Source organism: Trachypithecus francoisi, unplaced genomic scaffold, assembly GCF_009764315.1.
Source record: "Trachypithecus francoisi isolate TF-2019V2 unplaced genomic scaffold, Tfra_2.0 Lachesis_group5, whole genome shotgun sequence".
NCBI classification, from domain to species: Eukaryota; Metazoa; Chordata; class Mammalia; order Primates; family Cercopithecidae; genus Trachypithecus; species Trachypithecus francoisi.
In genome coordinates, this window is record NW_022681470.1 from 15,284,774 (window position 1) to 15,297,749 (window position 12,976).

General features: G+C 41.7%; 1 protein-coding gene across 2 annotated transcripts in view; it reads left to right on the forward strand.

The window, feature by feature from the left end:
• Nucleotides 1-12,976, forward strand: part of PCNX2 (pecanex 2) — a 314,758-nt gene that overhangs the window by 43,550 nt on the left and 258,232 nt on the right. For both annotated transcript variants that reach the window (XM_033199654.1, XM_033199655.1), the window contains exons 7-8: nucleotides 115-260; nucleotides 1,777-1,870. In XM_033199654.1, the coding sequence (XP_033055545.1) occupies nucleotides 115-260; nucleotides 1,777-1,870 (240 nt within the window). The remainder of the gene's footprint in view (nucleotides 1-114; nucleotides 261-1,776; nucleotides 1,871-12,976) is intronic.

Consider the following 12,976-nt stretch of genomic DNA (forward strand, 5'->3'; position numbering starts at 1 on the left):
GTCATAAACCATGAGACAGCCTCATTTACTGGCTTCTGCTTTTAATGCTTTATCAAGGATAAGGAGGAACTTCTAATCATTTTTTTTTTTTTTGAAACTTTTATATGTGTTAAGTTTCCAGGGCAATAGACAAAGACAGATAATCTACAGGGTAACTTCCCAACAAGATAGTTCTGTCTTGCAAGTCATCAGTGGGCCTGAAACATCTGTACAAGAAGAGATATCTGTAGATGCTATGCATGTCTTCATTGATGAACATGGTGAGTCTTTGGAGCTTTTTACTAATGAACAAGCAGGGAAAACTGTCAGCTTTCTCAGGACTCATTGTGATATCTTAGCCTGAGCACTAGACTTGAGAACTGGAAGACTTAACACTGTGGTTGCCCACATGCTGTTCTTTGAACGGAGTGTGCTGCCTCCCATCTCAGGGTCTTTACACATGCTGTGCCTGTGTGTGCTATTGATCCTTCAGATCTTAGTCCTAAGGTAAGTTTTTCAGGGACACCTTTCCTGAACTCCCCAGACTTAATCAGGTTCGTCAGATTTTGTTGTTCTCTTAACTCCCTCTTTCCTTCTTTGATAATATTACAGCTTGTATAATAATTTGATTAATGGCATTTCCCCCTCACAGTTATCAACTTCAAGAGGGCAATGCCCAGTACTCAGTAAATATTTGTTGGACCTGTGTTGCACACCTGACCTTGATATATTTTTTTCATCGCCTTGTTATAAAAAGGATTTAAAATAGTATACATAGAGAATTATAAAGTGGCAAGTTCAAAGTTCAAAGGATAAGTGATATAGGTCCTAGTTTTTCTGGAATGGGTCTTGGCTTATGTATCATATAGCTCCAGTAGTACTTGTTATTTTACTCTCAAAACGATCCTGGTTTGGAGAATAAATTATATGGTTACTTTATCTGGAGTTTGGTAGTTGATAGTTTTAAATGCTTTTGCATGTGCAGAAATATAAGGGACTTTTACATCATAAAGAACAACATTAGCACTTACATGAAAGCCTCCACAGGGGCTGTGGTGGAAAACACCTTTGAGTTGAGGGCCACCTTCCAGCTGCTCACAACAGACAAGGTTAATTACGCTTCCTGTGTCAACTGAAGAAGGCACTAGTAGGAGCTCTTCTGGGCAGAAACCATTTACATTATTAGACAGGGAACGGATTTTCATACCTCAATCTCCTGAACTGCTTTAGTGGAGCTAATTGAACTCTGCAAATTAATTCCATCTCTTGCTTTTCCTCATTAACAGGCTGACATGTCAGTCAGTGTGCTGTGGCACTTGCTCGTCTGCACATTTGGAGGCAGAGATGATCTCATGTGGTCCACCAATCAAAACTGTACTCTTAATAAGCTGCTTTTTACACATGACACTGAGGTATTCGTATACAAAAAAATCCAGTTATATGCTAGCACAGATCATGCTGACAGATGAGGAGAATGTATGTAAAGTGAATTAAGAGGTGATACAAATAAGTCTATCAAAAGTAATTAAATAATAAGTAACCAAGTCAAAACTTGTCTAAGTATATTAGCAGGGAAGCAGGTCAAAGAACATTTTTTTAGTCACGTTTCTTTCAGACATTCTTCAACTTCTCAGGATATACATTCTGTGGAAAAATACAAAGAATGGATCCAGATTGTCAACAGTTATTACAACAGACCAAAATAAGTTTCCTTTTAACTTGAAAATTGTATAAGTTGAAACAGTTCTATGTGAATAATTATGTCATATTCTTTGCTGAAATTTTCTGATTTTACAGGGGAAATTAGATCCTGTTATTTAAAATCTGGAAATCAGAAAGAAGGTCCTTTACAGCCTCTACCATCGAACCATGACTGTCTCTCTCAGGCTCGGTGAGTGGAGCTTTGTTTCCAGGCTTGAGAGCTGTTGCATTGCTGGGAGACAAAGCAATGAAGATAAAGTGAGGATTCTGGTTTAGAAGACATGTGTTAATCCCTTTGTAGTTGTTAAGGCATGTAGTTTTGCGTGAAAGAAAAAGAAAATCTGACATTCTGAAATAATGAAAAATAAATGAAACCATTTTAATCGTTGCTGCTTCCAAAAACGAAGATAACATGTAGGTAATATAAATAAACAGGAACCCTGTCTAAACATAATAGTGTTCCCTTCAAGAAAGATGGTGATGCAGATCTCAAACACATTATTAAATTTGTTCCAAGAAGCGGACTAGAAATGTGTTTAGTTCTCATTTATTCTCATTTACAGTAATGAAGGCAAACTGTTTTACAGATAGATACACATCTTTTCTATTTTACTTCAGAATGCTTTGAATAACTTTCTTAATTGTGCTGATATTAAATTACGTGAAGTTGATATTAAGTTAGTTTGCATATCTGGGACATATGATGATTAATAGTGTGTTGGGCAAGCTGTACATCTTGTCAGTGGCAGACAGAATTCATCCTTCATCCTGGGCTTGAAGATTCTTTGTGGATAATCCATATGGCCGTGTCTCAGTTGGTTGCTCTAAGTGTGGAAGTAAATTGTTCATGTATCCTTCTTTAGAATTAAATGTATATTTGAGGATTTACGGGAGACTTTTGCGGTGTAACTGGAAAGTCTTGCGCTTCACATCTAAACCTTAATTTCAGAGTCTGTGACCCCATGTGTCTTTCCAAGTTTAAAGTCTTCCCAAGGGTGTATGGGAAATTCAGAGGGAGGCTTCTGTGCGCTTAGAATAAAGGCTGTCTTTGTCCTTGCATTCTGGCCTCCAGGTGGAATGCTGTCATGTGCCAGCTTCTTAGGGCATTCTCTCTTTAATGCCACTACTGTTTCTTACCTGCTTAGGAATGCTAGTGCCTGCCATTCAGGTAGGTCTGATGGGAACTGTAAGTGATGGCTCTCTCTCGCCATGCAGTCCCTTCTGAGCTTTGCACTAAAGCAGCCTGCATGTGCCCAAAGTCACTCGTGTGGGGAAACAGAAATATTGTTCATCCCCCACTTGCCGTCCACTCCTTCTCCTTTTCCCTCAGGTACCATGCAGCAATCCAGATGGCACAAATTTCTTCTTCTCCATCCAACAAGCATGCAGAGTCCCCATGCAAATGGACACCCAAGAGGAGAGGGAGGTTTGCTGTCCACATCTTTACTCTAACCTCCAGGACATTCTAGACGTTATGATGGTTTGATGAGTTTAGTCATCTAAGATGGCAGCTTTCTCAGACAAAATATGTAATTGCATGAGAACACAGCTTTGAAAACTGCCATATTATTCTGCAATTCCCAGCTAAAAGTTGTTTTTCTAAGCTGAATTTAGAACAAATTCTTGTTTTATCCCAAAGTAAAGTTACAAGATTTTTGGTTTTAATTTCCCCCCCTCCCCAGGATAAATATATGTCATTTTTCCTCTAGGTTAAATACTTGAACTGCATTTGTCAGTAATGATAGTTAGAATAAGGCCATATATCCAGAGCCTTAAAAAACTGAAAATTTACAGTATCCAAATACAAATGAGAGAGAGGACCTATAGCGTTTTCATTAAGCCTCAGTTCCTTAGGCTCTGCCTCTTCTGGCACGACCTGCTAACTTGCTTTCTCCCCTTAAATTTCTCTCTCTTTATTAAACTTCGTCCAGCCTCTACTTTCTTTCATTTCCTCTGCATTTCCTTTCCAGATTACAGCTCTTTTATATTTAACCTGCCTTCCATTTCCAGAGCTGCCTGGACATAGGTTTGCCACAGTGCATTCAGCCTTGGTGAAATGGCTTTTGGTGAGGTTATGTTGGGGTGCTGCGAGGGTGTTGGTCTGAGAGGCAACTGAGCAGTGTTGATGCTGAACTTTCTTGTGAGGCGTGTGGCTTAGTGAAGAGTCGCAGAATACCTGGCCCTTTCCTACGTGCCTTTTCAAGTCCATAGAACAGTCAGACCCCTTTCTGTTACACGGGAGGGAAACCCATCTCAGACAGGTTTACTCAAAGCGGGGATTTTGCGGTGATGTAACTGAACAGCCTTGAGTCCATCTATCTTCAGGAGTGTCTAGATAAAGAGATTCAGATTGAGTCATTGGGGCCTAGTGTTGCCATTTCCGTCGCTCTCCTGTTCCTCTGTTTTGACACCATTCTCAAACACCTCACCCTAGTGGTCAAAAGATGGCTGTCGTTACCCTAGATCTTGTATCTTTTCTCATCTAAGTCCAGCAAGAACAGTATGCTTCTTTCTCGTAGACCCCATGAAAGGTCTCATTGTGTCTGATTGGTTCTGACTGAGCCATATTCCCTGAGCCCAATCACTAGGACCAAGCAAGCACTTGGTCTGGGCTTACTTACACACACAGAACTGGATTCGAGGTTCCCCCTGAGACTGGATGGGGCCGACTCTCCGAGGGATATTTGGAGTTCTGTGGACAAAAGCCGGGCAGCAAAATCAACAAGTGACCCCTGAGGACTCTGTTGCTGGTGAAATGGCAACTGAATTAATTACTGAGCTCCTGTAAAGAGAAAAATGTTCAAGTTTTTTTGCAAGCGACTTTCCCCTTGAAGAAAATCTTCATTGAATGTCCCTAGTCACCCCTAGCTTTTCTCGTGTGTGAATGCTCCAATGGGCAAGGCCTTGGTCCACCAGTCTCAGATAGCAAGTTCTGGGTCTTTGACTATCTGCTCTTTCTCCAGCATTATTTGACAGGGTGTTGGTCTTAAGAGTTCTAGAAAAGGGCTGAGCATGGTGGTTCACACCTGTAATCTCAACACTTTTTTTTTTTTTTGAGACAGAGTTTTGCTCTTTCGCACAGGCTGGAGTACAGTGATGCAATCTCGGCTCACTGCAACTTCTGCCTTCCAGGTTCAAGTGATTCTCCTGCCTCAACCTCCCCAGTAGCTGGGATTACAGGTGCCCACCACCACGCCCGGCTAATTTTTGTATTTTTAGTAGAGACGGGGTTTCACCATGTTGACCAGGCTCGTCTCAAAACTCCTGACCTCGTGATCCACCGGCCTTGGCCTCCCAAAGTGTTGGGATTACAGGCGTGAGCCACCACGCCTGGCAATCTCAGCACTTTTGAAGGCTGAGGTGGGATGATCACTTGAGCCCAGGAGTCTGAGACCAGCGTAGGCAACATGGCAAGACTCCATCTCTACAAAAAACAAAACAAAATGTAGCAAAAACACCAACAAACAAGAAGAGTTCTAGAAAAGAAGTACCCATTGCCATGTGTAACTTCTCTTTCTTGTGCTTCAAAGATAAAGCAAAATAATACACACAGTTTGCTATTATATGTATAGTTAGTCCTTAAGATAGATAATAGAGGAGACTTTGTTATGTGGTGGTGTGGCCTTTAGCGGCCCATATGGGCACAGGAAATATACAGTGCTTCCTGTCAGATGCATAAGCACAAAACTCCAGTCACTTCACTTAGCAAAATTACAGCATTGAAGCTGTTCCCTAGGTAGTTCTGGAAAAGCAGTTAAGGCGCTACCATCTGTTTAATTCGTGCTCAAGAAAAACGAGTCAGTCCTATGTCAGTCAGATGATCTTCTGGATTTAAACTACTGTCTGACAGGCTTAGGGTGGATATTCCAATTGTCTCAAACTTCTCCCCAGACTCTGACACATGGAAAGCTGTGCTGCCCATTCACGGGGGGCTAATTTCTTTGGATTTGTTATAAGCTTTGTCTTTTGCAGAAGCCCATGATGTAATGATGATTTGGGAGTCTCTGAGTTGGCTATCGGAAGGAAAAATTCTCAGAAAGCAGAGTAAGAACCAGCCATCTGGCTCAATTTAGAGCTTTGAATTTCTGAATTAACATACTAGTGCGTGTGTGCACTCGTCTGAGCTCGTGTGCACCTGGGGATGTCATCGCTGTATTTCTGTCTCTCATGGTAGAGGTAAAGAATGGAACCAGAGCAGAGCCAGTGAAATGCCAGCAGGTCAGGATTTTGCCACATGGAAGGACCGAGTGGCTTGTACCTTACCCATTGTTCCCATGTGCACTATTACGGCAGTTCGTGGCCCTGAACGAGGCACTTGCCTGCAATAGTTCAGGTAGTAACAGCCACCGTTTGTTAAACGCTTATACACTAAGCTAAATGTTAAATTACCTAATTTAATCTGCACAACAAACTGAGGATGGTGATACTAGCTCTATTTTACAGATAAGGAAACTAAGACTGATTGTCAGAAGTGCTCAGCTTCATGTAGATAGTAAGTGGCCGGTGGACAGGTGAGTCTCCCTCCCTGCTCCCATCCCCCACAGAGGCGTCACAGGCTCAGGGTTCCTCAGAGCCCAGGCAGGTGTGATAAATAGGTGAAGGGGGCCCAGTGTGGAATGGTAGAGAGGAGTGGTGATGGCTGCATAAATTGGAGGGCATTTATCCCATCTGAAGGGCTGCTGCTATGTTAGTCTACTTATGATGGCTCATAAGCCCCAGGTGACAGGATTTTCCAGTTTTTTCCACAAGGAGCTAGAAATGCATATTTGTATCTAAAAGTGTATTTTGTTTCATGTTGATTTTAATTTTTTTTTTTTTTTTTTTGAGACGGAGTCTCCCTCTGTCACTCAGTCTGGAGTGCAGTGGCGCCATCTCGGCTCACTGCAATCTCTGCCTCCTGGGTTCAAGTGATTCTCCTGCCTCCACCTCCTGAGTAGCTGGGATTATAGGCACGTGCCACCCAGCCTCGGCTAATGTTTTTGTATTTTTAGTAGAGACAGGGTTTCACCATGTTAGCCAGGATGGTCTCAATCTCCTCACCTCGTGATCCGCCTGCCTCGGCCTCCCAAAGTGCTGGATTACAGGCATGAGTCACCGTGCCCAGCCAATTTTAATTTTTTTTTTTTTAACACCACCACAGATCACAGGTTGAGCGTGGTTGACTGTGGCCTGTGAACTACCTGTGGTCAGCCTCTGCCCTGCCCCTCCAGTGGGAAAGCGCTTGCCCTCAGCTCTTCTTGTGCACATGTGCGGCATCCAGATGCCCTTGGTGGTTCCCACTCTGCAGGTGCCTCCAAACCGCCTTGCCAAGGTCTCCACTCATTGCTCCCTTTTGAAACTCTCATCTTTGAAAGCTCAAGTTACAGTCTGCCTCTGTTATACTTCTTTTCCTTCTCAGTCCTCCCTGTGAAAATAAATTCATCTCTTCAAGTTGCTGCCAGGAGGATGCTGATCACATTCTCCCTGGTATCTCATTTACTTGTAGAGAGTTCCCATCTCTTTTTCTAGATTGCACACATCTAAAACCAGCCTTCACTTAGCCCTTTATAGGTAGGTGCTCAATAAATGTGGGATTAAATCAAATGAATCATTGGAAGTGACAAAGATGGCCCAGTTGGAGTTCTGGGATGAGGGACAGCAGGAGAAGCTAAACAGGAGGGGCAGAGTAGGGCCCTGGGGCACATGAAACTGGTGGAGGAGTGTGGTTTGTTCTCTATGCAGCAGGAGTGATGGGAATCTATGTGCAGAGCAAAACAACCCTGATGAATGTGGGATTATCAAAACAACCTCAACAAATAAATCCCTCATGTTTGATGGGATGGTTGGAGGGAGAGGCAAAGCACTAGCAGTTTGCCAGATCAATGCATCTGAACACAGAATGTGATCTTCTCCTTTTATAAGTGGGGAAGTACAGTAAAATGAAACCTGTAAAATGACCCGTTTTAAAGCAATCTACATAGGAATCAGAGGTAGAGACTCAAATTAAATTTTCTAGCCCTGAGTTTTTGTTATTTTTATTTTTGATTTTTTTGGGACAGGGTCTTGCTCTGTGGCCTAGGCTGGAGTGCACTGACGTGATCTTGGCTCACTGCAACTTCTGCCTCCTGGGTTCAAGCAATTCTCCTGCCTCAGCCTCTCAAGTAGCTGGGATTATAGGCACGCACCACCACACCTGGCTAATTTTTTGTATTTTTACTAGAGACGGGGTTTTGTCATGTTAGCGAGGCTGGTCTCGAACTCCTGGACTCAGAGTGATTTGCCCTCCTCACCCTCCCAAAGTTCTGGGATTATAGGCATGAGCTACTGTGCCCAGTCCAGCCCTGCGTTTTATTAGTTCATAAACAAACAATTTTCTCTGTCTGTATGAAAGCTATAAACAGAGGAAAATCTGACATTGAGATTTTTACTTGCTTGAAATCAGAGATTTAGTATCTAGCTATGTGAACACAAATTTTGTCTCAGACTTATCTGGGTTCAAATTCCAGCACTAATATTTACTTTTTGTTTGACATTATGCAACTCACTTAACCATCTTAAGTATCCATTTTCTAACAAAAAAAAATGCAGATAATACCTCTGTAACTAATTCACTGGTTTGCTTTAAAAATTAAATGTGGGGCCGGGCGCGGTGGCTCAAGCCTGTAATCCCAGCACTTTGGGAGGCCGAGACGGGCGGATCACGAGGTCAGGAGATCGAGACCATCCTGGCTAACACGGTGAAACCCCGTCTCTACTAAAAAAAAAAAAAAAAACAAAAAAAACTAGCCGGGCAAGGTGGCGGGCGCCTGTAGTCCCAGCTACTTGGGAGGCTGAGGCAGGAGAATGGCATAAACCCGGGAGGCGGAGCTTGCAGTGAGCTGAGATCCGGCCACTGCACTCCAGCCTGGGAGACAGAGCAAGACTCTGTCTCAAAAAAAAAAATTAAAAAAAAAAAAAAAATTAAATGTGGGCCGGACATGGTGGCTCACGCCTGTAATCCCAGCACCTTGGGAGGCCATGGCAGGTGGATCACAAGGTCGGGAGTTCAAGACAAGCCGAATCAATGTAGTGAAACCCTGTCTCTAATAAAAATACAAAAATTAGCTGGGTGTGGTGGCACACACCTGTAATCCCAGGTACTTGGGAGACTGAGGCAGGAGGATCACTTGAACCCAGGAGGCAGAGGTTGCAGTGAGCCAAGATCACACCATTGCACTCCAGCAAGGGCAACAGAGCTCCGTCTCGAAAAAAAAAAAAGAAAAAAATTAAATGTAATGGTACACATGCAATGTTTAGGATAGTGCCTGCCATAGAGGGCCCTCAGTCAATGTTGGCTGTTGTTACTATCTTTGGATAGAAGCAGAAGGACTTCAGGTAAAGTGCACTGTGACTTGATATACCAAAAGATGTTGACTTTTGTTTCTTGACTTTTTATAATAGAATACCCGATTTTATATAACAAAAATACTTTGGGCCAGGTGGAAGCCTTTCCTCTAGTCCTTTGTGAGTTGGTTTATGTGATTTGAAGGCATTCCCCTTATTAACCTGTTGTGTTCCAACATCTTGGCATGTATAATTTTAGAGTAGGTCCTTTAGTATGATGTCCTTGGCTTTTAATGCAATTAGATTTTAAGTTCTTCTATTACAGTAAACATAAACTTTGATTTTGAACTTGAAAGGATGCCTACTTGGGACTGTAAGTCATTCAGCCATGGAAGATATATTGGAAAAGCAGGCTTTTCCCTATGAGGTGACTTCAGTGGCTGGGATTGTCTCCAACTGGGCCATTAAACGACTGATTCTTATTATTGGCAAAAAAGCCATTCCTCTTAGCTATTGTTCAGCCTTGTTACCATGTGACAGTTTTATATCCCTGACTCCCAAGTATGAATAGGGAATTGTTAGTAATGTAACTTCATGTCTCTTTGGGGATTCCTGAAGGAGACCAGAAGAGGAAGCAGACTTCTCTCCTTGGCCTCACGGTGGCTGTGGGAAGCAGTGCAGTTCTTGCGGACTGCTGCAGAAACGTCGCAGCATTTTCCGCTTGTACAATAGCTGTCCATAGAGCAGGTACCTTTGGTAACATTAGCTAACACAGTTCAGCTTTCCCCAGAAACTGGAATGAGGAAACGACATCTTGAATTGCAGCCTTTACAATTGCTAGTAGGAAAAACTGCCAGAGGATAAATCCACTTGAGTATTTTATTACCCAGAACACAAGATTGATTCAATAGTTCAGAGCCAAAATGAACTAATTTGCCTGGAAAGTTGGAATTGCTAATCTGCCTAGAAAACCGAAGTGGAAGTAGGCAATCTGCCTAGGAAGTTGGAGGTGAAGCTGCTTAGAAAGTTGAAATGTGTTTTTGAGTGCAAAGCGTTTGTTGCAGAGTGAATTTTTATTACTACTCAGTAGATCTTGTAATTAAAGCTTGACGGTTTCTCTTTTTTGTTCAGCAAATATTTATATTTCTTTGTGTATAAATTAATCCAAGTAATATAGCAGAACTTTCTTCTGTGAACGATCTATAACCATGTTTCTGTATTTGGCTTTTCCAGTGTCATAAACAATCTAATGGAAATGCATGCAAAATGCATATCATCTGCTCCCCAGTGAAATCTGATTGGAAAGACATGATATTTACATTCATTTTGAGGATCTATAACTCATAAAGTAGGCATGGTACTCTTCTGAATGGAAGAGTCATTCTGTAGCAAATTCATTTGCAGGACTTTTTTGGGGAATTTTTATATCAAGGATGGAACTTCAACTTGTTTTTATTTAAAAAATAGAGTAGGATGGTAATATAAATATTTATGTGAATTCACTTATTCATGGCTTTTGTTTTTGAATTATTGTAGCAAAGATTGAAGCGGATATTTTCAGTTTATAAATTAGGCTTATGTTTGAAAGCTGCCCTAAATCTCTAATCCCACTGTGTACCATACTCCAAAGGTGAATTGAAACCCTGTACTTAATCTTTACTACCTCCTCAGAGTTCTTACTCTTTTGTTGACATTATCAGCTTCTCTGACCCTTATCTCACAAAGACCTCTTACTTACTGGGATTAACTTTCAGGAAAGTCCTCTAAAGCCGCAATGTTTAATTATCTACCTAGTTCCCAGAGAAGATAAGCAGGCAGAAAGCAGCAAGAAATAATCATGTCTGTTTAGACTGGGTTTTTAACTTTAGTCAGAATAAATAATAGTGACACTCTGGTTTGAAATAGCTGAGCAGGAATGTGGGGCAACGAAACAAGTCAACTAGATATTCAAAATGAAGAGTAAAACGTTGTAACTTCTCTCAATATTAGATATACCCAGTACCATGTGCCATTTAATTATAGTTTGGAAATTTCATCTTTTATTACAAATATTTGAGGTATGCATATAGCTGCCTCATTCACGTAATTTGGATAGTAGAGAGAGAGATATTTGTGGCTTCAAATTTGAAAAACTTGTGCGGTTTCTTGGTGCCTTTGATCACACGGAGGTGAAAAAGATTGGCAAGAAGTAGGTGATCACCCGGGTCTGCCTTGCAATAGTGTCTACCCTCCCAAATTTCCATGTCCTCTCTTTTTGGCGTTCACTCTTTACTCTTTGCTCCTTTCACTGTCATTCTTACCTTGTTTTCCTAGACATGTTAGAAAGAGATTGTACTTTCACCCAGGCATAGAGTCATAAGGACAAAAGGTTTGTGAGGTTGATTCTAGAAAGATTTTGTTCTCTGGGGCATCTTCTCTGAAAGCCTGAAAATTGGCCCTGCCGCTCAGTGTGGATCTCTTCGGGTGGCCACAGCCACTGCCGCCACATGATGGCAGTCAGGTCCCATGCTCCCGGCCTCACTTCCATGGTGTCTCTGCCTTTTTCTCTGATACTCACACAAATTTTACCGTCACATAAAAGAGTTGTTTGCTGACTGTAAAACAAGAATCCCTGTTAAAATTGCTGCGACTTTCATCTCTGTGTCCCTCTGTGGGCCTTGTGCCCATGTCCCCGGAGCAAGCCTGAAAAACAAGGAAAGAGGCAGAAAAAGGGAGGCCCCCTCCCTGAGAGTGGCAGGCTATCGTCTTTAAACTCTGGGGAAGATGAAGAATTTCAGGAAATGTTTTTCCAACATCAGTGAGACAGTGTAGAAGAAGCACATGTATTTTGACTGTCTGTTACTTGTAGAAACTCAGATGGTGAAAACCTGGGGAGTCCAGTATGGTGGAATATCGTCATGGTCAATTTGAGGCGCAACTCTTTCCATATAGAAGTGCACTCTTCTGGCCCAGGCTAGATTCTAGCTCCAGGTCCATCTTTATTACTTTCTAGTGGCAGCACTTTTAAAAGTTTCCACCATTAGTCACTATTTCTGCTATTGCTTGGAGCTCAATCTAACTTAAATAAACTTATCTCTGCTATAGCCCTGAACCAAACTAGTTTACCAAAGATTCACCAGAGAACAGGGTAATTGAGACCAGATGTGCTAAGTATCGTGTATTGTAGTTCACAGAACAGTTACTACAGACTTGGGATATTTCCATTGCCATTATTGTTTTGGAGGAAGAGAAAATGCCTCTTGAAACTTAACGCTTTCACTTTATATGTATTAAAGTGGGAAAATCATTGGCTTTAAGTTACTAAGACATTGTGTTTCTAGATGATTATGATGCTTACAGTCTATAACTTCAAAAGATGAGAGAGAATAACCAGCAAATACTCGGAGAAGAGACACAAGCAAAGAACATAGACTTCGTAATTATTCAAAGATTGCACTCCTGTCCACCTGCCCATGTCAGTGATTTTTGTGGACATCGTCATCTCTTTGGTGCTTGGGTGGGCAGGCTGGTGCACATGGATTATAACTACACTATCAGGACATCAGAGAATTATATCACATAGGGAAACATCTACATTTGAGCAGTGCTTACTGTAAGCATGTAACCGTTTCCTCTTGGCCAAATGGGGAGCCCACATACACATGACAATACAGATGACAATACAGGTTTCTGATGCAGACATATACCAGTCATTAAGCCCAGAAGAGAATCTTTCTTAATATGCTCATGCCTTGTCTAGAATACTCAAACCTTATAAAAGAGGTTAATTAAGAGGGAAGTTAATATGCTGTTTGAGACTGTCTTTATAAAATAAGGAGAATTAGGTGTGAGTTGTGGGCAAAATACTCTTCCCCCATGCCTGCTAACAGAGACACCCGAAATTAATATACTATTTGTGTAAAAGCATAGGAGTTATGTTACTATTTAATATAAGAATAAGCAAAGTCAAGTCCTATATCAACAGAAGGGAGTAAAAAGGGTCAGGGATGGTTAT